The sequence below is a fragment of the Vespula vulgaris genome, chromosome 6 (assembly GCF_905475345.1).
Source record: "Vespula vulgaris chromosome 6, iyVesVulg1.1, whole genome shotgun sequence".
Classification (NCBI taxonomy): Eukaryota; Metazoa; Arthropoda; class Insecta; order Hymenoptera; family Vespidae; genus Vespula; species Vespula vulgaris.
In genome coordinates this window covers 8204647-8227979 of record NC_066591.1, presented here as the reverse complement: position 1 = coordinate 8227979, position 23333 = coordinate 8204647, and the positions used below count along the sequence as shown (strand labels likewise).

At 37.2% G+C, this 23333-nt stretch overlaps 1 protein-coding gene across 7 annotated transcripts in view; it reads left to right on the top strand.

Moving 5' to 3' along the window:
* Positions 1-23333, top strand: part of LOC127064489 (cell adhesion molecule Dscam2-like) — a 123567-nt gene that overhangs the window by 27776 nt on the left and 72458 nt on the right. For 6 of the 7 annotated variants that reach the window (XM_050995608.1, XM_050995610.1, XM_050995605.1 and 3 more), the window contains exons 2-3: positions 12733-13053; positions 22926-23087. In XM_050995608.1, the coding sequence (XP_050851565.1) occupies positions 12733-13053; positions 22926-23087 (483 nt within the window). Of the gene's footprint in view, positions 1-12732; positions 13054-15317; positions 15427-22925; positions 23088-23333 lie in introns of those variants that run through there. The other variant, XM_050995609.1, reaches the window with a different exon arrangement.

Genomic DNA, 23333 nt, shown 5'->3' with positions numbered 1-23333 from the left:
CTGTTAGCGTTCTCTCTGTCTCTCTCTCTCTCTGTTTCTCTTTCTCTCTCTCTCTCTCTCTCTCTCTCTCTCTCTATGTCTGTCTCTCTCATATCTCCTGCAATCCCCACCCCCTCTTTCGTCTGTCTCTGTCTTCTCCCTTTCTATATCCTATCCTTCTCGCTCTACCACCCCTTAGCAAAGTTCCACCAGTAGCCTGACTATACGGTAGGTAGACGGACCCACTTGCATCGTGCTAACCGCACTGCGGTCTCTTTCTAAGCCCTCGAACTACCCTCCAAGTCAGTATTTATAAAGCAGGGATTATATCGTCGTTAAAGTATCTGAACTCAAGACTAATAGCCGTCTTTCTCTACCTTCCTCTTTTGTAAGATCTTAGGAGGTATCATAGAATACAATTCCACCGATAGAATAATATTATATAGATCGAATGTACCGAGGATTATTATTAGCAAGATTATCGACGATTAATTTATTAACTCGTTCATGTTTTATCATTTACATTTATATTCGTTAAATTAATTTTGTATTTGGTAATATCGATTAATTTATTATTTTCTTTTATTATTTTCATCGTCAAATCATTTAACTGTCAGACGTTAAGTATCTTTCACCGATACGACGTTTCCCGATTTAACGAGAGTCCACTTACGTTTAAGATAGTAGGATGAAAATTTTCGAAGCATAATTCTAAACTCGAAGATAAATCAAAGTTAAAGTTGAGCCTCTTACGGATTTCACTGGCTCGCGTAGTACTTCTTCAAACTTTGCCGAATTAATCACTGGTACTGACTTTGGAACTGTCCGATGTAACTCGTTTTATACGCTCATTTCTCGTAAGTGTAAAAACGACTTTATTTCTCTCTTCTTCTTTTTCTTCTTCTTCTTTTCTTTCTCTTCCTTCCGATAATTGAGATGCATTTTTGATCGAATCGGAACAATATCGTAATATCCCGATCTCTAGCATCGAATACTTTCGATATCCCTGTAGAATTCGTTGCTTTTCTAGTATTCGTTGCGTACACATATAAATTTCGAATTTAATCATCCTTAAAGCACTCTAGGCTTTACGACTTTCGCTGTCTCGTACAGCTTTCAAAGTAGTCGAGATAAGTTAGTACTTAAACTGTCATAGATACATTATCGATACGTACGAAGCCTGACTACTACTGTTTTATTTTGTTCTTTTATTCCAACAAAAGGTCTCTCCTCTTAATTTTCTTCTTTCCTGCAACGTTTCTAATTGGAAACGTGTGGTAAATCATTTAAGGAAAAGGAGTTAATTGATTGTCATCCTAGTAATTTACTACAGATTTCTTAATTAATAATTCGAAAACAGAAAGGTAAAAGAAGCGAGTTTTTACTCGGAAAAAATCTTTTCTTTCATTTCCATTCCGTTCCTTCATCTTTCACTTACAATTAGTCTCACTCGGTCCATCGTACTTGGAGCGAGAGAGTCTCTTATTAATTTCATTTCATTTCAGAAGGAATGTTCATTTTACCGCGGCGATTTGCCTCTGGAAATTCGTAGTAAATTTTTAAATACGTCTCACGGGACGAGGAAACGAGCCGGCATTTCCCCCCTTTCACGTCGTACGTAGCATTAAGTACGTAGGGCATTTCGCATTTCAAACCGCTCTTCCTTTCTCTGAGTCATTGAAAGTTGAAAAGCGAGTTTTGTGTTCTATCGTTTCTCGTTTTCGCGGAACGCTTTTCCAATTTCATTTCTCTCATCCCTTAAACTTTCTCACGCGGGTCGTAATTTTTCCATCAAATTTCGACTCTTTGTCGAATATATTTATATATACATATATATATTATTTTAAAAATATAAATAGATAGAAAAATGAATCTCGCAAAATTATTCGACTAACCTTCGGAAAAGATCACCGATAATACATGTACAGTTACTCGCTTTTGAGATATTATCGAGTGTCCATAACTCGATAAATCACAAATTTCCTTTCGTAATGCGTCGGATTCAAATTTGTTGATTTAGAGAATAATAAATAATATCGGATGAATAAAATTGGTTTGTGAAATCGATTGAGAAAAAATGAGAAAACCAAAGAAAAAGTAAAGAAATAAAAAAAGAAAAAAAAATGCTTCGTTAGGTTTTTAAAGGCTATCAAAGGCCGTGCGTTTATTTTGGTCTCTCTTTGTCTCTTAGTTTTTTATTAGGAATTTTCCCTATTAATACGAGAGGGAAAGTTAGAGGAGCGAGGAGTTACGTGAACATTGGTGATGGGGTTTGGGGTCTTGGTGAGTCTAAAAAGAGGGGGTAGGGAGTATGGTAGTAGAGATGAGATCGGATAGCGAGAGTAGAGTTATGAATTAGTTTCATCGAGTTTTCGAGCGCTGGACGGTGGTACGTACACACGTTCAAGCGGACACAAGTGGATTTAAGCGAGTCCATAGCGTAAAGTTCATCGCATTCCTGTCGGCCAAAGGGCTGTGAAAAGGCTAGCGAAAATCACGGTTACTGCTTCGTTCCGTTTTTCCTTCGCTTCTCTCTAGTTTTCTTTTTTTCTCTCCTCCTCATTTTTTTTCTTTCTTCTTTTTTCCCTCCTCAGTTTTTACGTCACACGATACGTTCGCGTACGGTAGTAGTTGTAGCAGTTGTTTGTTTCTTTCTTATTTCTTTTCCTTGCTACTTTCTACTCTTTGTTGTTGTAACTTTTTTTTGTTTCTTCTCCATTCTTTTTATTTTTTGTTTATTTGTATCGAAACGCGTGGATTTACTTTGATAAAGTATGATGAAAGAGGCAGATATGATGAAAGAGAAAGATAAAGAGAGAGAAAGTTTGTTCGTAAAAATTATATACGGAAGGGATAAATATTTCTAATTCGTCGAAAGATTTTTTGTTTGTTTTGTTTTTAAGATCTGGTGCAAGAGAGGAATAATTTATCGTGAAAGTATAGTAACAATATTTGTGAAATCATTTGTTGAAGTTTCATCATCGGAAAGTCTTGTCGATCGGGATTGTCGTTTCGTTCGTAAGTTACAACAATAGGCTCTCGACTCTGAGGCCCGTCGACGGATTCACGAATGTTCCCATGAAAACGAGACGATAAGCCGCTCAACTAGAAATTATATTGATCGGGGAGACAAGATAATGAACGGCTAATCGTACAGGCACTCCCCGATATGAAATAATTAACGGCCAATCGTGTTCGCGTTGAACGTTCAACGCTGACGCAAGCTATTACGTCAAGCAAATTCTCTGCTTATCGGAAATATAACATAGTTGGTGTAACTGAAAATTTTCAGGATAGAAAAAGGAAAAAAAAATGGAATGTAAAGGTGTCTCCCAATGACATGACGATTTATCTTTCATCTTTAATCTTGCTATAACATCGAAGTATAGATGATCATTCAAGTCCATGTGCATATATTACAATTCTTTTTTACATTGCTTTGGTTTTTCCTTTTTTCTTCTTTTCCTTTTCGTTTCTTTCAATAAGAAAAGATTTATAAAACAGTTATATATCTCAATTCATTTTTTACATTGGTTTGCTTTTTCCTTTCTTCTTCTTTTGCTTTTCTTTTCCTTCAATAAGAAAAAAAAAAAATGTATAAAACAGTTACGAAGGAAAAGAATTTTATAAATGATCGCAAATAATTTCGTGATTTAAAATCCTTCTTCAGATCTTTTCTCTCGGTCCGAATTTCGAAATAATGATGTAAATGGACAGGTGAAAATGTCGAAAACATGGATACCACTTATCGAAAGCTATTATTGTTTCTCGCTGTATACGTTACAACGTAACGTCAATTCCAGTTGGGTCTTTTCCGATAGAAAAGCACTCTCTCTCGATAGTAGAAGTACCATTGCTTCGGTGTTCTTTGTTTGATTCTTTCGTCCGTTTCCGTAGGACGATAAATAACCTTTTCCCAAGGAGTTTCCGTTTCTGTGTCAGTCTCTTAATCCAATCGGAAAAGGGTGGAAAGAAACATGGCCATCCGCTTGCCATCGACTGCAACGGAAATGTGACCTTCTCGAGACTCCCAGCTACCGTTATCGTTTCTCGAATGGATCGAAAAGGGACGAGACAGAGATAGAGATAGAGAGAGAGAGAGAGAGAGAGAGAGAGAGAGAGAGAGAGAAACGAGAGAGTTAAGCGTCGTTAGGCGATATCGAAATTGAAGCATCGTGGCATGGACTCGTAAAGCTCAGGAATCACAAGTTTCCTCGAACTGGCTACTACTGGATCGATGAACGGAAAGTGGAACTACGAGTTTGTTAATAATTTGCCGTAGGAAATAGGGACGATACAAATTTAGTGATCGTTACAGAGATTTAATGTAATCGCTTGGAATTTGCGAAGCGTCCTACGCATAGTCGCAAAAGTAGACCTATGTAGATACTTGGTTAAATTTCTCTTAGTATATCTGGATATATACGTCAAAGTACGTAATTAAATTTATAATTACAAATTTATAGTTATCTATCAAGATAAAGTGAGATATATTAATCCTTGGTCTATCGTTTTGTATATATCTTACGATGATTTACGAGACTTTTTAGTTGGAATATAAGATATCGGAGTATCTATAGTTCGGAAAGAAAATTGATGCGAATATATCATCTAATATGATGAATGTTTAAATTCAAGCTTTTCGAAAGTTTATCGATATATATCACGATTTCGGGCGAATAGACATAAATCTCTTTATTTCACGGTAATGAAGTTTTCGAAGTAATGAAAATTTTCTTAAGTTCTAACGATCGTTATACGTTGTATACATATTTGATGATTTTGCTTCGTTAACTCGAGATTCTAACGAAACTTCAATATAACGTAATTATTTATACGATCTGATGAATAACGATTACAATGAGATTTAATCAACGATATAAATTCATTCTTATTCATATAAACATTGAATCCTAGAGATCGTGATAAATTAAGAATTGTTTATTCAGACTTTTTCCATTGTTAGCAGGCTTAACAAGCAAAGTTTTGTCCTTCGTTTGATATGATTTATATAGAACGATTTATAAGCCGATCCTTACGAATTCTTTATAAGCCAATTCTTTTATTTATTTGGTAATAAATAACGAACATGATTCATGTATGTTATAAAGAAATTTTTTACATACGTATATATCTGTATATATTTATTTTGAAAATGCTGCAAGTTCATTTTCTCTTGTTTCAAGACAGTTAAAGCATAGCATATTAGTCAATTCAAAAATATAAATTAATTATGTCAAGTTTGACAACGTTTCTACTAATTTATCAATATGTAATTTGATTACAATAATTTCTTTTAAGTGAATTTAACTAAAATAATATATATTTACGGGCTGTAAATGGATTTTCGCCATTTTCATAATTAGTCAATTTTAAAAATCATTTAATTTCAATTATGAAAAATTAAATATCATTTAAAATATATTTTAAATATATTAATCCAATTTTGTTTATAAATAATAACAATGCATAAAATAGGAATAGTATTTTTTAGTTTGAACATTAATTATACTTATATATTGTTAAACTTAACATAATAACCTTCCCATTTATGTCTATGAAAATTGGACTTATACTACTTTCATAATCAATCGCTACGCAATTTCTTTTATCGGCCAATTTTAAATTAATCAAAGCGTTGTATTATTATTTATTTATTAAGATATTAAATATTAACTGATTATAAAAAGTTTACTCTAAATTAATCACAAATTATGTGATTTCATTTTTTAAAAAAATTGACTTACACCACTTTGGAAATAAACGATCCACACATTTGTTTAAATACACACACAAACATATATATATATATATAATATGTATAAACAAGACTTTCTTTTTTAAATTCCTTCGTTCATTCATTCATTCGTAAAAATTGAATCGTTAGAGAATTACAAAAGAAACTATTTTGCTAGATAATTGGTTCGGTTCTTCGTGAAAATCGTAGGGTATTATCGAGCTTTTGGATTAAAGCTCGTTGATACCGTAATCAGACCCAATTCCGTTTGCAAAACAATGCAGCTGCAAACACGTTTGGCTCGCAATATGCGTTTCCATGTTTCGTCGTCGTCCGTCGAGAGGAGAGGAGAAGAGAGGAGGAGAGGAGGAGTAGGAGGAGTAGGAGTAGGAGTAGAAGCAAGAGCAAAAGGGGGAGGGGTGAAGAGGAGGAAGAGAAGGAGGAGGAGAGGAAGCATCGATGTTGTGTTAGTAGAGGAAGAGAGGAGAAGGAGGATGAGGAGGAGATCGTACCAAGAGGGGTGTGTTATCCGATCTATACGTTCCCGTAATTTCATTAGCAATTGAAATTCCTTCGTGACGGTGCGAGTCGAGTTGCGTGCGACCGATTTCGTTAGGGCCGAGATGATTATGTACTTTCTCTCGTCTCGAACCTCTTTTACTTATTGTTACGTCAATTTCATTAAGATGTTAATCGGTTTACTCATTCGAGTTTCAAAATGACAAACGATGAGAGACTGTTCTTAGTCGTTTCGATGGCTTCGTGTGAAGTCGTCTTATATGAATAAAATATATATATATATATACTTACGTACATACATATTTACGTACTTACATACTTATATACATATATATAAATATATATATTTTATTATATATGTATATATAAATATATATATGTATATATAAATTGAGATGACTCGTTTACTTATTTCTATTTCAATATACATATATATATACATATAATCTCTCTCTCTCTCTCTCTCTCTCTCTCTATATATATATATATATATATATATATATATATATATATATATATATATATATAAGTAAACGAGTCATCTCAATTTCAATCGATTTCAATTGGAACCTTTCATCGACATTCCTACGTAGGTAATAGAAATTGCTAATGCTAGAAAGAATCAGTTAGAGATAGATAGAGACATAGATAGATAGATGGAAAGAGAGAGAGAGAGAGACAGAAATAGTAGCTAGGAAGGTTCCAACTTGTTACACTGCCGCACGAGTCTCAGTCTACGGAGAACGCTTCCTAATGAAGTACGACGAATTACTACGAATTAATGGGTATTACGGAATCACGTGACCCAACGTGACCCGACAAATCCCTTATGGGCTCTCCACCCGAAGGGTCACAGAGCGGAGAGGAGCAAAGTATAATTAGAATAATGCGCTCCGTCTATCCGCTGGAAACGCAAGCGCTTGTACAGCTTCTTGCATGTGTGTCTGTTGAATGGATGAATGGTTGGTTGGTTGGTTGGTTGGTTAGATGGATGGATGAATGTATGTATGTATATATATATATATGCATATGTATCTAGAGAAAGATACGTGCAAGCTTTTCATACGAAAGAAATATTAAGATATAGATACGTAAGATTTCATGTTAAAAAAAAAAAAAAGAAAAAAAGAAAAGAAAAGAAGAAAAGATTACGTTATAACGAAGAAATGCAACGTAAGAAATATTTATAATAATTTATAATTACGAATGGAGGAATATAAGGAAAGAGAAAGTACAGAGATTTTCAAATAAACCGAGAAATACGAAGAAAGACGAATGAACGATTCGAAGAGGGTACCATTGAAATTATTCGTAATCTTTGGAAGGTAGGAGGAAGAAGGAGAGAAGAAGAGAAAGAGAATAGGGGTGGGGAGGTAGGGGTAGGGTTTGTGGCGAAAAAACGGATGAAATATGGCGGGCAAGTACGGCTTCGAGCTCGATGACGATTGACTTTGGAAGGGAAGAAGATCCGACGATCTTTCTGTCCTCCTCTCTCTCTCTCTCTCTCTCTCTCTCTCTCTCTCTCTCTCTCTCTCTTCCTTTCTCTGGCACAACGACTGCCAACCCTAGCGGAGGCTGCACGTTCAAACAATGGAAACAATACATTGAAATGAGAAAGTTGGTTTGCATTGTCGGACAAGCGAGGGTGAGAGAGGCCCACGATGCCACCCCTTTCAACCACCACCACTACCACCACCACTTTCTCTCTTTCTCTTTCTATCTTTGTTTTCTTCGTACGTTTCACTTTTTCTATCTTTCGTAAAAAAGTGTATGTATATATATATATATTGTGTGTGTGTGTGTGTGCTTCGGTCTCTCTCTTTCTCTCTCTCTCTCTCTCTCTCTTTCTTTTTCTTTCTATTTCTCTTTCTCTTTCTCTGTGAAGGGACGCGACTCGTCTCCGCCTCGTTTCCCATCGCCTGCTTGAAAGAAAGGATTGTAAACCGCCGGATGAGCCGTGGATTCCGGAATGGGGACTGCTCCATTCGTCGTTTCTCTTCTCTTCTCTCTTTCTCTGTTTTTCTCTCTCTTTCGCATTTTTTTTTCTTTTTTACAGGGTGCATATACATCGGCGTTCACTAACTCTACTCTTCTTCGCTATGTCGTTTCTCTCTCTTTTTCTATCTTTCTATCTTTCTTTCTCTTTCTCTCTTTTCTCTCTGTGCATCTACACACGGGCATACTCGTCGACAATTAGTCAAAGAGATCGCTTTTTTTTCGCGCTTCGCTTTAATAAGCGAATCGAGTGGCAGGATTGTCGGTACTTTCCCAACGACCGCAGACTCTCGATACTCGTGCTAAACGGTACTAGAATGTATAATAATAGCAAATTTTCTCATCACTTTTTTCTTTTTTCGATCGTTTCATACGCGATCTATTGTCTTTCCCTCGCTATTACGTCTGAGTCATTATCATCAATCTTTTCTATTTTAATCATTTTCTAAACGACAATAATATTCTATAACAATTGTTAACAGTTGTTAATAATGTTTTAATGGAAATGAATTATTTGTATATATCTTGTTTGTCAAGTAAATTTCATTGAGAAAAGTTGAGATGTAGAAAGAGAGAGAAAAAGTAAAGTAAGGATAGACGGAGAAGGAAAGAATGAGAGAACGAGAGAGACAGAGAAAGAGACAAAAAGAGGAAGAGAGAGAGAGAGAGAATCGTGGTAGTGTAAGCAAATCTAACAAAGGAAGTTTCTTCTGAAAACGTCCGTGCTTTACGGTGAGCGACGGTAATTTCACGGAGCTGCAGTTTTATCACGTAGCTCCGAATGAAGCAGCCAACGATGCAACAATTTTTGTACTGAGATGTTACGTTTATACGTACTTGTCTCTCAGCAAAACAATAGAAGAAATGGCAAGGAAGGTAAATCGATGTGGACGTTGTATTTATTCGTCCTTTTTCTTATAATTAAAAAAAAAAAGAAAAAAGGAAGAGAGAGAGAGAGAGAGAGAGAGAGAGAGAGAGAGAGAGAGTTAGAGAGAAGAAAAAAAAAAAGAAAAAAAAAAGGATAAAAACAAGAGTAGACACGATTATCCTTTTTTTCCTTTTTTTTTTTTTTTTTTTTTTTTGAAAGGGTCCAACATCATCTTAGAAAACATCACGTTTGGTATATCGAGCGATTAATTGGAAGAGATGAACTTCTTCATGGGGACCCTTTTCGTGAGACTGTGGACAGGTTCACGTGGATGATCACGAAAAGGGGAGATCTGTAATGTTCTCAAGGACGCTTAAGGAACGGACAGGGTAAAGAAGAGAAGAGAGAAAAGAAGAGGAGAGAGAAAGAGAGAGAAAGAAAAAGAATGAGAGAACTGAAGGATGTTGACGTAAAGCGTTACGCAGATGGTCGTCGGCCGGTTGTCTCAGTCTCTTGAACGAGCCTACACGACAGAGAAAGCAGAAGTGTGCAGCCTCAGAAGCTCTTGCGATGACGTCGAGGGTTGACTAAAGTTAGTCCACTCGACGTATCGTGCGCACGCTGCAGGAAACGTACAAACACGTTGTACTGTGCGTAACCCATCGTCGTGTCTCTTTTGCGTCTTCCTCTTCTCTTTCTATATCAGCAAGTGCGTCCAAAGAGAAGAGAAGAGAAGAGAAGAGACAGAGAAAGAGAGAGAGAGAGAGAGAGGGAGATATCTCGAGTAGCTGCCAGGTCTACGTCTGAATTCCCCTTGGTCTCCCTTCTTCTCTTCTCCTCGGTGGCTTCTATTGTTTAGCTATTCCGATGAGCCAGTGCATTTCAAATGCACTCGAGCGAGCCATTATATCAGAGAATACAAGCACTTCCTTTCGCAAACCGAGCGTGCACGCTTACGAGAGCCACGCACGCGATGATGTGTTTTTCTTATTTCTTTTGCTATTTTCTTTTTTTTTCTTTATTTTTCCTTCCTCTTTCCGATTTTTCATTTTATCCCTCGAACGTTTCTTTACCACTTTCTTATCCAATCCTTTCCGACATTTTCTGAGATCTCTTTTCTCTTTTTTTCTTTTCTTTACTTTCCTACTTATTCTTCTTCTTCTTCTTCTTCTTCTTTTCTTTTCGTTTTTTTTTAAGGATGATTTAAAAGAAGGACAAGGTTTTTTCTGTTTTTCTTTTTCTTTTTTTCTTTTTTAATTTTCTTTCGTTTAAGTCTTCGAGCAAAGAGCAGTTTCAAGCTAAATCACCATAAACAGGATAAATTAATATTCATTTCTATTTGCTCGATAAACCGTGTTAGAAAAGAGCAGCATGAAATGCTCGAGGGAAAAAGAAAAAAAAAGAAGAAAGAAAAGAGAGAAAGAGAAAGATAGAGGTAATACGTCAAACGTGAAGATGCCGCACGTCCGACTTTGCGTTTAGATGAAATTACTTTTACGCCGCAAAGAAAAACAGAGTTCTCTATCTTTCTTTATTCTTCTCCTCGTTTCGAGGGAAACAACGAATTTAATTTTTTACTTGTATACCATTTGTTTTCTCCTTGCTAAGAAATTATTACGGAGATCGGAAGATATAGGTCATAAGGTATTGCCGAGTGAAAAAAGTTCAGAGAGAAAAAAAGGGAATGAAAAAGATAAGGGAAGAGAGAGCGAGAGAGAGAGGACAGAGAGAGCTCGGACTTCGTAAAGTCCCATGAGAGAAGAATGACAGAACGAGGATACCTTGCCGTCGCTGTTGTCGTCGTCATCGTCGTCGTCGTCGTTGTCGCAACGTTAAGGTCCCGGTTGCTTTTCTCCTTGGAGAAAACAATCACTTTAAAGATTAGGTAGAATACAGCCCTCACGAATTTAATATAACATAGTGCGCTGTAATACGAAAATGCGTAGCACGTTGAAAGCTATGTTTCAAGGGGTATACCATGTATAAGCGTTGACAGTTGCTCGTAAACCACTTCTAAGCATAAACGTAATACCGTCGAGATAGTAGATACATATATGTGTAATGAATGTAGAAAAATATCAAAGACAGCATTTTCCGAGTAGTTTTACAATCTGACGTTCGAGCATATGAGAAATTTTGATTCGTTCTTGAATCGAATTAATGTAGTTTTTCGAAGGAGGGGGATAACTTTGTTCAAGTTTTAATTTTTCCTTGTTAAACGCGAAACTATAAAGTTTAATATATTTTATCGAGGAAAATTCAAATAACATCGTATGGTTGACGGTGGTGTAAGAGATAGGTTATTGCTTTGCATATTAACTCTCCTTTTTCGGTGACGATGCCGTCCTCTACAAACTCGTATCTATCCGGCCGATTAAATTTTCAATATCATCCGTCACATCGCTTAGGGATGAGAGTTAGTAGAAGAGCCGAGAAGAAGGAGGAGGGGTAATAGTGGGAGTGGAAGGTAATCGTTTATCGATAATTCATCGATGTCGCTTCCTTGGTGAACGTTTCTGGACGATTCTAGAAACGTTAACGAATACAATGTAATCCTAGTTTGAGGTATACTCATTGAAATTGTCCTGGTTGCAATTCGTCGCACGTTCTCGATGCACATTCTCTGTAGTTGGTTCGGTTAGGATAGGCTAAGCCAGGACAGACCAGGCCAGACCAGGCCAGACCAGGCCAGACGAAGCCAGACCAGGCCAGATGGATAATACTAGCCGGAATGCCGAATACATCCGAGTGGCTTGGCATTCCTACTTAAATCAACATAACTCGGGTGATGAATGGTTAACAGGATTCGCTGATAGCGGACACAGGGATGGAGGAAGGCGTGGAGTTTAGTTAGTGGGGATCGAAGAGGAAGGAAGGGCGAAACGCAATGCGCTCCATTTATGGAACCTATTACCGGCGAATTTCAGCGTTAAATGTGTGATTTATGGCCACCCGTATTATCTTCGTTCACGTCCCGTGTCGGTACGATACAGTCCATGGCTGTAGGACGGCGGCGTTCTAGAAAATTACTTGGAAATTACTCCGGACCGAGGGACGAAAAAATTCAACGTGATGTTGCTACTACTCTTGATGACTGGCTGCTCGTTGGGTCGCTTAAACACGCTTTTTAAATTTTTAATCACGTCCCTTTGGGGTGGGCTGAAGGCATCGCTAATGAATGGATACAAGCTAAGTGATAAAACCGTTTTCAGGCTCGTTATGTTCCTACCGTAGCGATAAATACGTTTATGGGGTTGCTGGTTGATGTTCTAGTTGCGAAAGTGGTAGAACGTGGATTACCGTCGAAATATCCGCGGAATTCACTGTAGAATCGAATCGGATTGTAAACCATTGAGATTCTTGTCGGATGATCGATCGGTATTGGTATGAATCGATAAATAAAATAAACTTAATGAAGAATTGATCGCAAAAATTCCTTTCTCAAATTGTTTGGATTAGAAAAGTGTTAATCTTTTTATTCTTTCATTTCTTTTTTTTTCCGATTAAAATTCTTAGACGTTAAAATTGACATGACGATCAATGACAAATATTTTATAACGCAATCCAATTTTTGTTTGTAAAAGTGGTCCAAATTTCATACTATTTCTAATCGTGTTCTATTTTGTTTGTCCAGGTTGTAACGCCTCTTACGAGATGCAAGGACCGAGTTTTGTGTCGGAACCACCATCACGCGTCGAGTTCACTAATGTGAACGGTGGTAGAGTAGACTGCACGGTCAGAGGGAATCCAGCACCTACGGTGGATTGGTTGGGCGCGGATGGAGGCAGTATAACGAACATACCAGGCATCCGACACGTCCTTGGGAATGGGACGATTCACTTTCCGGGATTCGAGGCCGAAGCTTTCCGACAGGACGTCCATTGGGCCATTTATAAGTGCTCAGCCGCGAACAGCGTCGGCGCCGTCGTCAGCAGAGACGTCACTGTCAGAGCAGGCATGCCAACCGTGAAACTTCTTCCTCGTTACCCCGCGTTATCCAAACGTTAGCCAGACCGTTTCTCTCTCCAAAGCATTTCCAAGCATAATTTTCCTCCGTTTTTCTTTTTTTTCTTTCGATTCTTTTTCTCTTTTCCTTTCCTTTTCGTTCTGCCTCGATTCATCCGTATTAAAAGAAAAGAAAAAAGATTTTTTTTTTTTTTTAACGAACGAAGATTATTTTTACACTACTATTAATGCGGGTAAAGGTACGAGATGGAAAAATAATAGAGGGTATAGTTGAAATCGTTTTGATGAACGTTTACCGATTGGATCGTATTTTGTTGGAGAATATCAGACTATTTAATTATCTGACGATAAAGTGTCTAAGTTAAGTAGAACGGGTCAACGTTTAAAACGACTGACGGCTACGTGTCATATTTCATTGCCAGTGAGTATGAGAGAGAGAGAGAGAGAGAGAGAGAGAGAGAGAGAGAGACAAAGAGAGATAGAAAAAACACACGTCGAAAAAGATACATTTCTTTTTTTCCACAGGTCCGACAGGTTCTCTGTACTTCGTGATTACGTTTTATCAAGATAGCGAACTCGGCAGCGAATTAAATCGTTTCTCTGTGTTAATCGTCCTGTTCAAACTTACCCTCCCGTTCCATATTTGGCCTCGAGCCATCGATCTTTGGATCCGCGCCGACTCGAAAGCTTTCGTTTATCGGAACGAAAGAAACTCTTCTTTTCTTCACGAGTAACGTATATTTTCTGATTGATGGAGGCCTCGACCGTGATATGGAAATATTTATCTATATCACGTATCATTCTCGACTCGATGAAAGATGCATCTGGGTGATGTTAGGTATATAGGTAGATAGATATATATAGGTCTATATATTTGTATATTTATCTATATATATACAAATATAGTGTTATATATCATACACACACACATATATATGTATATATATATAGAGAATACGCGATCAAGTTCGTTCTATTTCGAAGCTGAAGCATGAATTTATTTGTCGTAAAGTAGCTGAAGAATTTCTGTCGCAATATCAAATCGTGTCGAAGAGTATATTTGACTGAAAAGATGGAATATCGTGAATTAGATTATCGATGCGTACCTCGTCTTTCTCTTTGATTCGAAGAAAAAGAAAGAAAAAGAGAGAGAGAGAGAGAGGCAATTCATATAAAGACCTTAGTGGCTTCTTGCAATCAAATTCGAACGATCGAGTAATTATTTCCTCGTATATTTCCTTTTCACGTATATATCTAATTCGAATAAATCCATCCTATCCAACTAAATTTGACTAGATTTATTCCTAATATCGATTAAATCGTAGGACATCAATTTCTTCTAGAGTACCTGATCCTGAATCGTAAAGAACGCGAAAGCTTTCGCAAGATTCGATTCGTTTTTATATTTTTATCGATGGAGTGAACCAAACGGATGACATAGAGAAAGGGATAGAGATAGAGAGAAAGAGAGATAGTGAGAGAGAGAGAAAGAAAGAAAGAAAGAAAGAGATAGAAAGATAGAAAGATAGATAAATAGATAGATAGAGAGAGAGAGAGAGAGAAAGAGAGAAAGAGAGGGAATTCTTCGTGATCGCTTCCTTACGTCCGATTGGCCAATCTGGATAGAAACACACAGACACGGTGGGCGAATTCAGTAAGGAGGAAAAGGGTAGTAAGAGCTAGAAGGGTAGTTTCGAAAAGGGATGGGAAAGGAAAGGAAAGGAAAGGAAAGGAAAGGAAAGGGATGGAGATACGAAAAGTGGAAGTACGGCGGTGCGATAAATGGAGCAAAAGGGGGTCGCGAGACGCCTTAAAAATAGAGCTTCCGCCGGGTCAACGAACCGGAAGATATCTTATCGACCTAATACGCCCGTAAATCATCGTCGCGTGAACGCAGCCCATACCTTTTCAGATTCATGCTGAGGATATCTCTGCCGCGTCAGCTCTCTCTCTCTTTCTCTCTTTCTCTCCTTCTCTCTCTATCTCTCTTTCTCTCCCGTTTTCCTTTCTGCTCCTTCCTACTTCACCTCCAACTCCTCCTCTTTCTCCTCCTCCTCCTCCTCCTCCTCCTCCTCCTTCTCCTTCTTCTTCTTCTTCTACGCCTTCTTGGAGAAAACTCTTCCGACCGGATACGCCGTATTCCTCGAAGCAAAATGGATATGATTACGTGCTCGCGCATGCCCAGATATATCTTTTGTAGTATAACGTGTATTCGGGATAGTGACTAGCAAGGGAAGAGAGGAGAGATTGGAATCGAGTAACGCAACAATGGAACAACGTTTCCGCTTTCGTACGTTCTCTGAGACATCCAGCATCCTCCTCCTGTCAAGAGTAATCTCGATTCTCGACCAAAAACATCTATGTATGTATGTATGTAGGTATGTAGGTATGTATGAAGTATGTACGTATGTATATAGGTACCTACCTTTCATATCCATCCCGTTCTACTTGAACGTGTCTCTTGCCTGGACACGTGTTTATATATATATATATATTTATGTGTGTATATATATATATGTGTGTGTGTGTGCGTGCGTATATATATCTCCACTATCTACAAGTTTACCTATACTTACTCTCGATACGTGTCACTCTCACGAAATACGTGACATATGTTACTTTCTGTTTACGTAGTAGAACTACCAACACATAGGTATTTCTATGTTATACATTCTACGTTTACTTAGGTACGTGCAATCGTGAAAAGAGCCCGCTGCAAACGTTACTTTCCACCTTTACCATGTACCACTTTGAATTTTGCACAAGTCGGAGGTTGTGTCTGTATTTCGAGTGAAAGGTCAAACGTCGCCGTCGTCGTCGTCGTCGTCGTCGTCGTCGTCGTCGACGTCGTCGTCGTTCTCGTCGTTGTAGTTGTCTTCGTTGTCGTCGTAGTCTTTCCGAGTGAAACGAAGTTATAGGATACGAACCGATGTTCGTTTCTTTCTCAAGAATAAACGGAACTAGTACTACTTACGTCTTTTTCGTGAAAGATTCAGCCCGTTAAAGTTGTCTCACTTTGTTCATTTTAAACGTTTCTTCAAGAGTTCTTACTCTTTCGTCATACTACGAAAGTGGTAAACGTTTCTTTCTACTTAACTTAACGGATAATTAATGGTCTTCGTTAACTTAACGGTTTCGACGGCGAGAATGAAATTTTCTTCGTGACTTTCGCCACAATTCAATACGTTTACTTCCTCACGATTTATTTTTCTTTTTCTAAGGAAGGAAATTGAAATTCGATCTAGAACGTATTTCTTGGTATTGCCTTACCTACCGACATCCCAACTTATACCTCTTCCCCTCCCCTACCCATCTCCACCCCTATCACCACCACACCCCCTCTCCCCTCTCCACTCCTCTTTCTCGCAATACGTCAAAGTTAATTACAATTTAAGTCATCGGAGAAAGGAGAAAGCCATTACGTTGCAGGGTTGTTACGTAATTCACCCTCTCTTCCATGAATTACGATAAATTTACGCAACGGTTCTACGTCGAGCATGAAATGCGGTCAACCGTGGGAGTCAAAGACGTCTGTGTTCGCATTGAGGAAAAAAAAAAGTTAATTAAGGTTCTATCCCTCGAAGGAAGACGAAATTACGCTACGGGCTAAGAAAAGTGCCTTAGTTTCCTTCGTAAAAGAGAAAGAAGAATTTTAAGGGGAAAGAGAAAAGAAAGAAGGAATGGTAGGGAGATCGACAATTTATAAATAAATGAAATCACTTGGTTTCTTCTTTTTTTTTCTTTCTTTCTTTTCTTCTTTTTCTCTTTCTTTCTTTTTTTTCAACAATAATTTTCATGGAACATCGAGCGTAAACGATTTACCAGAATCCACGTTTCGTCTCTCTTCCTTAAATGCGAAAATAAAAAAATTATGTGTATATATATATATATACGTATAAAAAAGAAAGAGAGAAAAGAAAAAAGGAGGATCTTTCGAAAGTCTTGAAAAACAACGCTGATGATTGTAGACTTTATGGAGGTTAGATGAGAGCGAGAGAGAGGGTGAAGGTCGACGAACGAGAGATACTATTTAAGACAAGCGTCGACCGAAAGTTACTCACTCGACCCTACACTCCGTAGAAAATGAAGAAGTTTAACGACCGCGGGAGGACATTTATATAATAAAAAGCTCACGGAACTCTGCAATATTTACTTTTACGGCGTCGCAGTATCACGCTCGAGAGTTTTCGTGGATAATGTTCAAATTCCTCCCTTTTTCCTCGAACAACATCCTCCACTAGTTTTTCTAAAACTCGTCCTACTCTACGTTTTGTTTTTAGCTTGATTTTGCTTTTTTTTTTGTTGTTTGTACGTGCGTGTGTGTTTTTTTTTCTTTCTTTTGCATAGCCTCCGCTACTTTTTCAAGGACGTTTCGTAAAACACCAAATTTTACGTCACGTTCGTTTCGAATGGACCGAATGTACATCCTACAATATATCGTGTTACGTAGCTTCGAGCTAGATATTCGAAACAATTTTTTCTCCTTTACAAATCGAACGGTTTCATATCGGTAGGTAGAAAATGTGTGTTCAAGAGAAACGAGAAGTGGAACTTTTAATTTTACTGATCCTTTAACGGTAGAGAAAGAGAGAGAGAGAGAGAGAGAGAGCGAACAAGTTTTTTCCCTACGTTTTATTTCGAACTGTTCTGTATATTCTTCCTTATATCGAATTCGATGAACCTAAAGTGATACTTGAAATTTATCGCTCGTGCTCATTCGAAACATTATTTAGTAATATAATGAACTTTAGAGAATTACGATCGATGTTAATGGACGTATACACGAACGAATTTCATTACATCGAATAGAAATTTTGGAAGACAATAGTATTGATACTTCAAATAGATCATTTTGTTCGTTTAATTAATTCGAAGAAATGTAGCAATGAAAATGGTATTAAAATGAAAAGATTTTCATTGAAAATCATGTCGAGACTCGTTTAGAAGATTCCATATCGATTTTGCAGGTTGAAAAATTGGGTCGTTTTCCTCGACAGCAGAGATTACATCTCGGGGAAGAAAGTTTCATCTTTTCCAGATTCGATTGTCTGGAAGCGTGATTGGAAGGAGATTAAATATTCCGTTGCAGTAGTAATTTAGATTACCTACAGAGGAAAATTCGTTTCGTCGTTGAAACGAGGCGTGTCCTATTCTCTATCGAAAATTATGTAATTATATAGAAATATATATATATATATATGTACTTATAGTAACAGCTATTATCCAATAATAGATTAATCAATTTTACATCAGTTAAATCGGAATATTTCAAAATAATACTAAAATACAAGAACGATTTAACCGCTTATCGTGAATACGTGTCATTATTCGTTGCAGTAAAAGAAAGAAAGAAAAAAAGAAAAAAAGAAAAAAAGAAAAAGGAAAGAATAAGAAAAAAAATAGAAAGAAAGAGAACAAATGAAATAAGCATGTCTCTTTCGCTCTCACGTAAAATCGTCGTCACTACGACAACGACGACGACGACGACGACGACGACGACGACAAGAAAGATCGACTTGCAAGTTACGTATGCACGCGCGCATTACGATGCGAAACTGCAAACGACAGCGTCGTCGAACGTTACGAGACAATTTTTCTGACTCGGTTAACGCCTCACGTCCGTATTCTTTAAGCTATCTTATTCCTATTCTTTGCTGGTGCATAATGTATTTATTTCTTTTTTCTTTTTCTACGTTCTCCATTAAGAAATTCAATGACCGTAATGTGTCTAGTATTGTCTAGTATTTGTAAGTTGGTACGAATCAAACGAGACAAATTCCTTGCGATATACCTTCCCGAAAACAAATTTCACAACGAAGCTTAAAAATATAGATATCAGTTAATTTCCGCGTTTTCTTTTAGAAGATCGTTGTCACGCTCGACGAAATGGATGAATCTACACGTATAATGTAAAAGCACATGGCAGTTTATACGACGAGTTCGCTTCTCTCTTCGTCCCTTTTTTACCCCCTCTCCTCCCCCTCCTCACACCCTTTTTTGCACTCTTCTTCTTTTCATCGTCGCATTCTCGAGTTTCCTCTCCACTCGTTTTGCGGCCGTTCTTTCAAATATAACAGCGCTAATGAAAATGGAAATGCAATTGCAACGTCCCTGTATCTCAGCATATATATATATATATATATATATATATATATATATATACACATATACATATATATATATATATATACAATATATTTATGTATATATGCAAAATAAAAACCGTTTCTCGAGAAGTTTCCTCTCGTCTCGTAAATTCGACTTGTCGAAAAAAAAGAAAAGAAGGAAGGAAGGAAAGAAGGGAGGGAGGGAGGGAGGGTGAAAGGAACGAACGAACGAACGCAGAGAGAGAGAGAGAGAGAGAGAGAGAGAGAGAGAGAAGAGAAAGAAAAAAATAAAAGGCAAAGAAATCTGAAGAGAAAAGGAAGGAAGGAACGAACGAAGTCTTGCCAACGCACAAAATTTCTCTGCTTTTGCCAGGATGCTCGTGGATGGATATTGTAGCAGGATGAGAGTCGAAAACCGAGAAAGAGGAAGAGAGAACGAGATAGAGAAAGAGAGAGATAGATAAATAGGTAGAAAGATAAAGATAGATAGATAGATAGGTAGACAGAAAGAGAGAGAGAAAAAGAGAAAGAGAGAAAGAGAGAAAGAGAGATGGGGGATGGTTTTCGGCCGGGAGGTCTTCGTCTCTCTACGCGCGTTTCATGGTTTGTAAATATTACCTGCCACGAGACGTCTGCCGAGTTCATGCTCAGCTTGGTTGCCGCGTAACCGAGAGCCGTCGCTTGCGATACGGAAAGAGCTAGCGGGATGAAAGAGAAGAGAAGAGAAGAGAAGAGAAGAGAAGAGAAGAGAAGAGAAGAGAAGAGAAGAGAAGAGAAGAGAAGAGAAGAGAAGGAGTAAGAGGAGAAATAGGAGGAAGAGGTAGAGAGGAAGGAGGTGAAAGAGGTGGAGGAAAAGGCATAGAGAGGAAAGAGGAGAGAAGCAGAGGCGAACTCACCGAGTTTTTACCCCATTCTGGAGTCTGAGTGCCTCGCTCTGCTGACTCTCGAAACGGGCTGCAGAGCCAACCCTTACACGCTACCACACACTTTGCCCTCCACCCCTTTCTACCCTTCTCCCTTCTCTCTCTTTCCTCTTTCCCTCTTTCTCGCTCTCTCTCTCTCACACTTTCGTACCTCTCTTTCTCTCAACCCGTTCTCCTTCAGCTTTTCGTATTTCTCTCCTTTCTATATCTCTTTCTCTTTCTTTCTCTCTCTCTCTCTCTCTTGATACATACACAAACTTGCAACGACCACACGCATTTACAACACACAAGTTTCCTACACGTTCTTATTCCAATCTTCTTTCCACTCTCCTTCTTTTTCTTTTCCTTTCCCTTTCCCCCTCTCTCTCTTTCTTTCTTTATTTCTTTCTTTCTTTCGTTTTCTCTCTCTTTCTCTTCTTACCAACCTTTCAACCAAGACCATCAACTTACGTGAACTGTCAGCTCAGGGGCGGATTCGAACACCGTTGAGATTTTCGATAAGATAGGGCCAACCTTTCCGAATTTTCTACCTTCTACCCATCTATTTTTCTAAGAAGGTTTTTCTAGAACCTTTCGAAAATTCGTGTCTGTTGTTCCCCTTTGTTATATCGATATACGATTCTATCAAGTTACCCTTTTGAAGATTGTATTTCCTAAACGACTCCATCTCAAGATCGTTTAATGTTTCATGGATGTACAGTTTTTAAAATAACTTGTTGAGATAATCATATCGTTTCTTATCGTTCCATCATTCCTTAGATTCAAAAACGAGAAAACTTCAATCTCTTTCATTCGTTATTAAGAATCTTCCTCTCCTTTCATTTCTCTCGTCTTTAAAGTAAATCCATCCTTTGGAGGTATCACGGATAATAACTAAAAAGCATCGACCTTCACACATACCATTTCACCTTCTTATTTTCTTTAGAAATTTTTTAATTACGAGAACCATGTTTTCTCTTTGTATATCTTCTGTTTCTTTCATACTTCATATACTCTTTTGCTACTTCCGTCTACTATTATCCGAGCTTTCAACCAAGGCGTCAAGTTCATTCCGTCGAAGTAACGTATGCTACAGTATAGCAAAAAGAATATCGTCGTCGTCATCGTCGTCATCGTCGTCGTCGTCGTCGTCGTCGTCAGTTGGATTTAATCCGTACTATCCATGTTCTCCGTTTTGCCTTACACCCTTGCCACCACTTAACAACTTTTTTTTCTTTTTCTCTCGTTCTCTTTTTCTTCTCGGGTATGCCCTTATTGCAACGTGCCGCAGAGACCATTAACTCGCGTTCCTTACCCTCAGGGACGTACTGGAATGTCGCGAAAATCACGCGTTCAACCACTTTCGATGTTTCTCGATCTTTATTTCATTAGTTTAATCATGTTTTTATTCTTTTTCTTTCTTTCTTTCTTTCTCTATTTATTTGTTTGTCTGTTTGGTTATTTGTTCGTTCTTTTTTTCTTCTTCTTCCCTTTTTTTCTGTTCTCTTTATACAAAAAGTAGTAACGCTGTTACGAATATTATTATCTCGCTTCTTTTTTTTTTGTTTTCTTTATATAAAAAGTAGTAAGTTATCACGAATATTATTTATTCGCGTTATTTATTCGCCTTTCTCCTTCGTATATTTTTCTTTGATTTCTCTCGTTCATTTTTCGTATAATTTGCCATTTTTATTTCGTATATTTTTCTTTATGTTATTATTTTTTACGTTATTATATATATTTACATACATATGTATATTTTAGTATATATGTATATATATGTTTGAGTTTATTCTCTTGCGATATAAATTGAAATTTTTATATTAATTCTTTCAGGTTTGTGTACTAGGATAGAGATGGAATTTCTCACGTGACTAGAAATTTCAAATTCTTCGATAGGAACGAACGTATCGAACGTTCGACCTTTAATGAGCTTATTCTCCACGGACGTTTCATGTACCACAATTTCCGAGCTTTCTTCTACTTTTTCTTTCTTAACTATTTTCCACTAGCTTCATCCAAGTTTCCACGAATCAAAGCAAGATGACGAGCTCTCGTTCTCCGAGCAAAGTTTTTCCGAGGAAATACGGCGAGCTCGTTTATTGTGTCGAAACCGAACGTACGAATTCCCAAATCGAGAATTGGTTGGTGAATTTAACGTGTTTCCAATGTATCTAACGGGGTCATGGATTTCAGGTTTATATACAGAGAGAGAGAGAGAGAGAGAGAGAGAGAGAGAGAGAGAGAGAGAGAGTGAGAAAGGCGCAAGCTCGCGTTTATATATTTTATTTTTAAAAAGAAAAGTTATATTTAATAAAAGTAAATCAAGTTTATTGTTAATAGTATTGTTAATGTTATCACAACGATGGTGTATCGTAAAATTTATTAAACAGAAATAATGTCGATCGATCGTACGAAGTTCGAACATTGACCAATTTCAGGTTCCAGAATAAAATAGTTTTATCGATTGCTCGAAATAATTTATCCGTTCGGTCTGTCTAAAATTGGAACTTTTCGATCCGAAAGTCAAACGACGCTACTGCTAAGCTCGTATTTTACTTTGAAACTTCATTACATCGGGCTCGTTTACTCCATGTCTTGTGTAAATAAGAGAAATATTCAGCAATATTATATATATATACACATACAGCTATACGTACATACCGTCAGCTAAAATATTACATATTGCATATTTTATGTAAAAAGAATTTCAAGTACGGAGAGAGAGAGAGAGAGAGAGAGAGAGAGAGAGATTTTGTTTTAGAAAATTTATTTATTTTTCTTCAACCCTGCCAGTTTTCATAAATTTTTCTTTGATTCGTAAACGAATCGTACGTTTCGTATGTTTCCAGTGGTGAACCAACCTTACGATCCCGAAGTGCAAAGTCCCGGCGGTTTCCTCGGCAACAATGTACTTATGCGTTGTAACGTGCCCAGTTTTGTACGAGATCACGTCACTGTAACATCGTGGTTTCAAGAACCAGCTTTTAATATTTATCCTACTCCGATTAGTGGTAAGTATTATTTTAATTATATCTTAAATATATATATATATATATATATATATATATATATATGTGTGTATTTATATATGTATATATTATACATTACATGTATGTATGTATATATATATATATATTATATATATGTATATATGTATTTAAAAATGTAATTACGTATCATGTTTTTCAGGCGAGTTTTATAAGAAACTCTTAAAAATTAAGACCACGTAATTTATTAAATTCTTTCTTATTGTTATT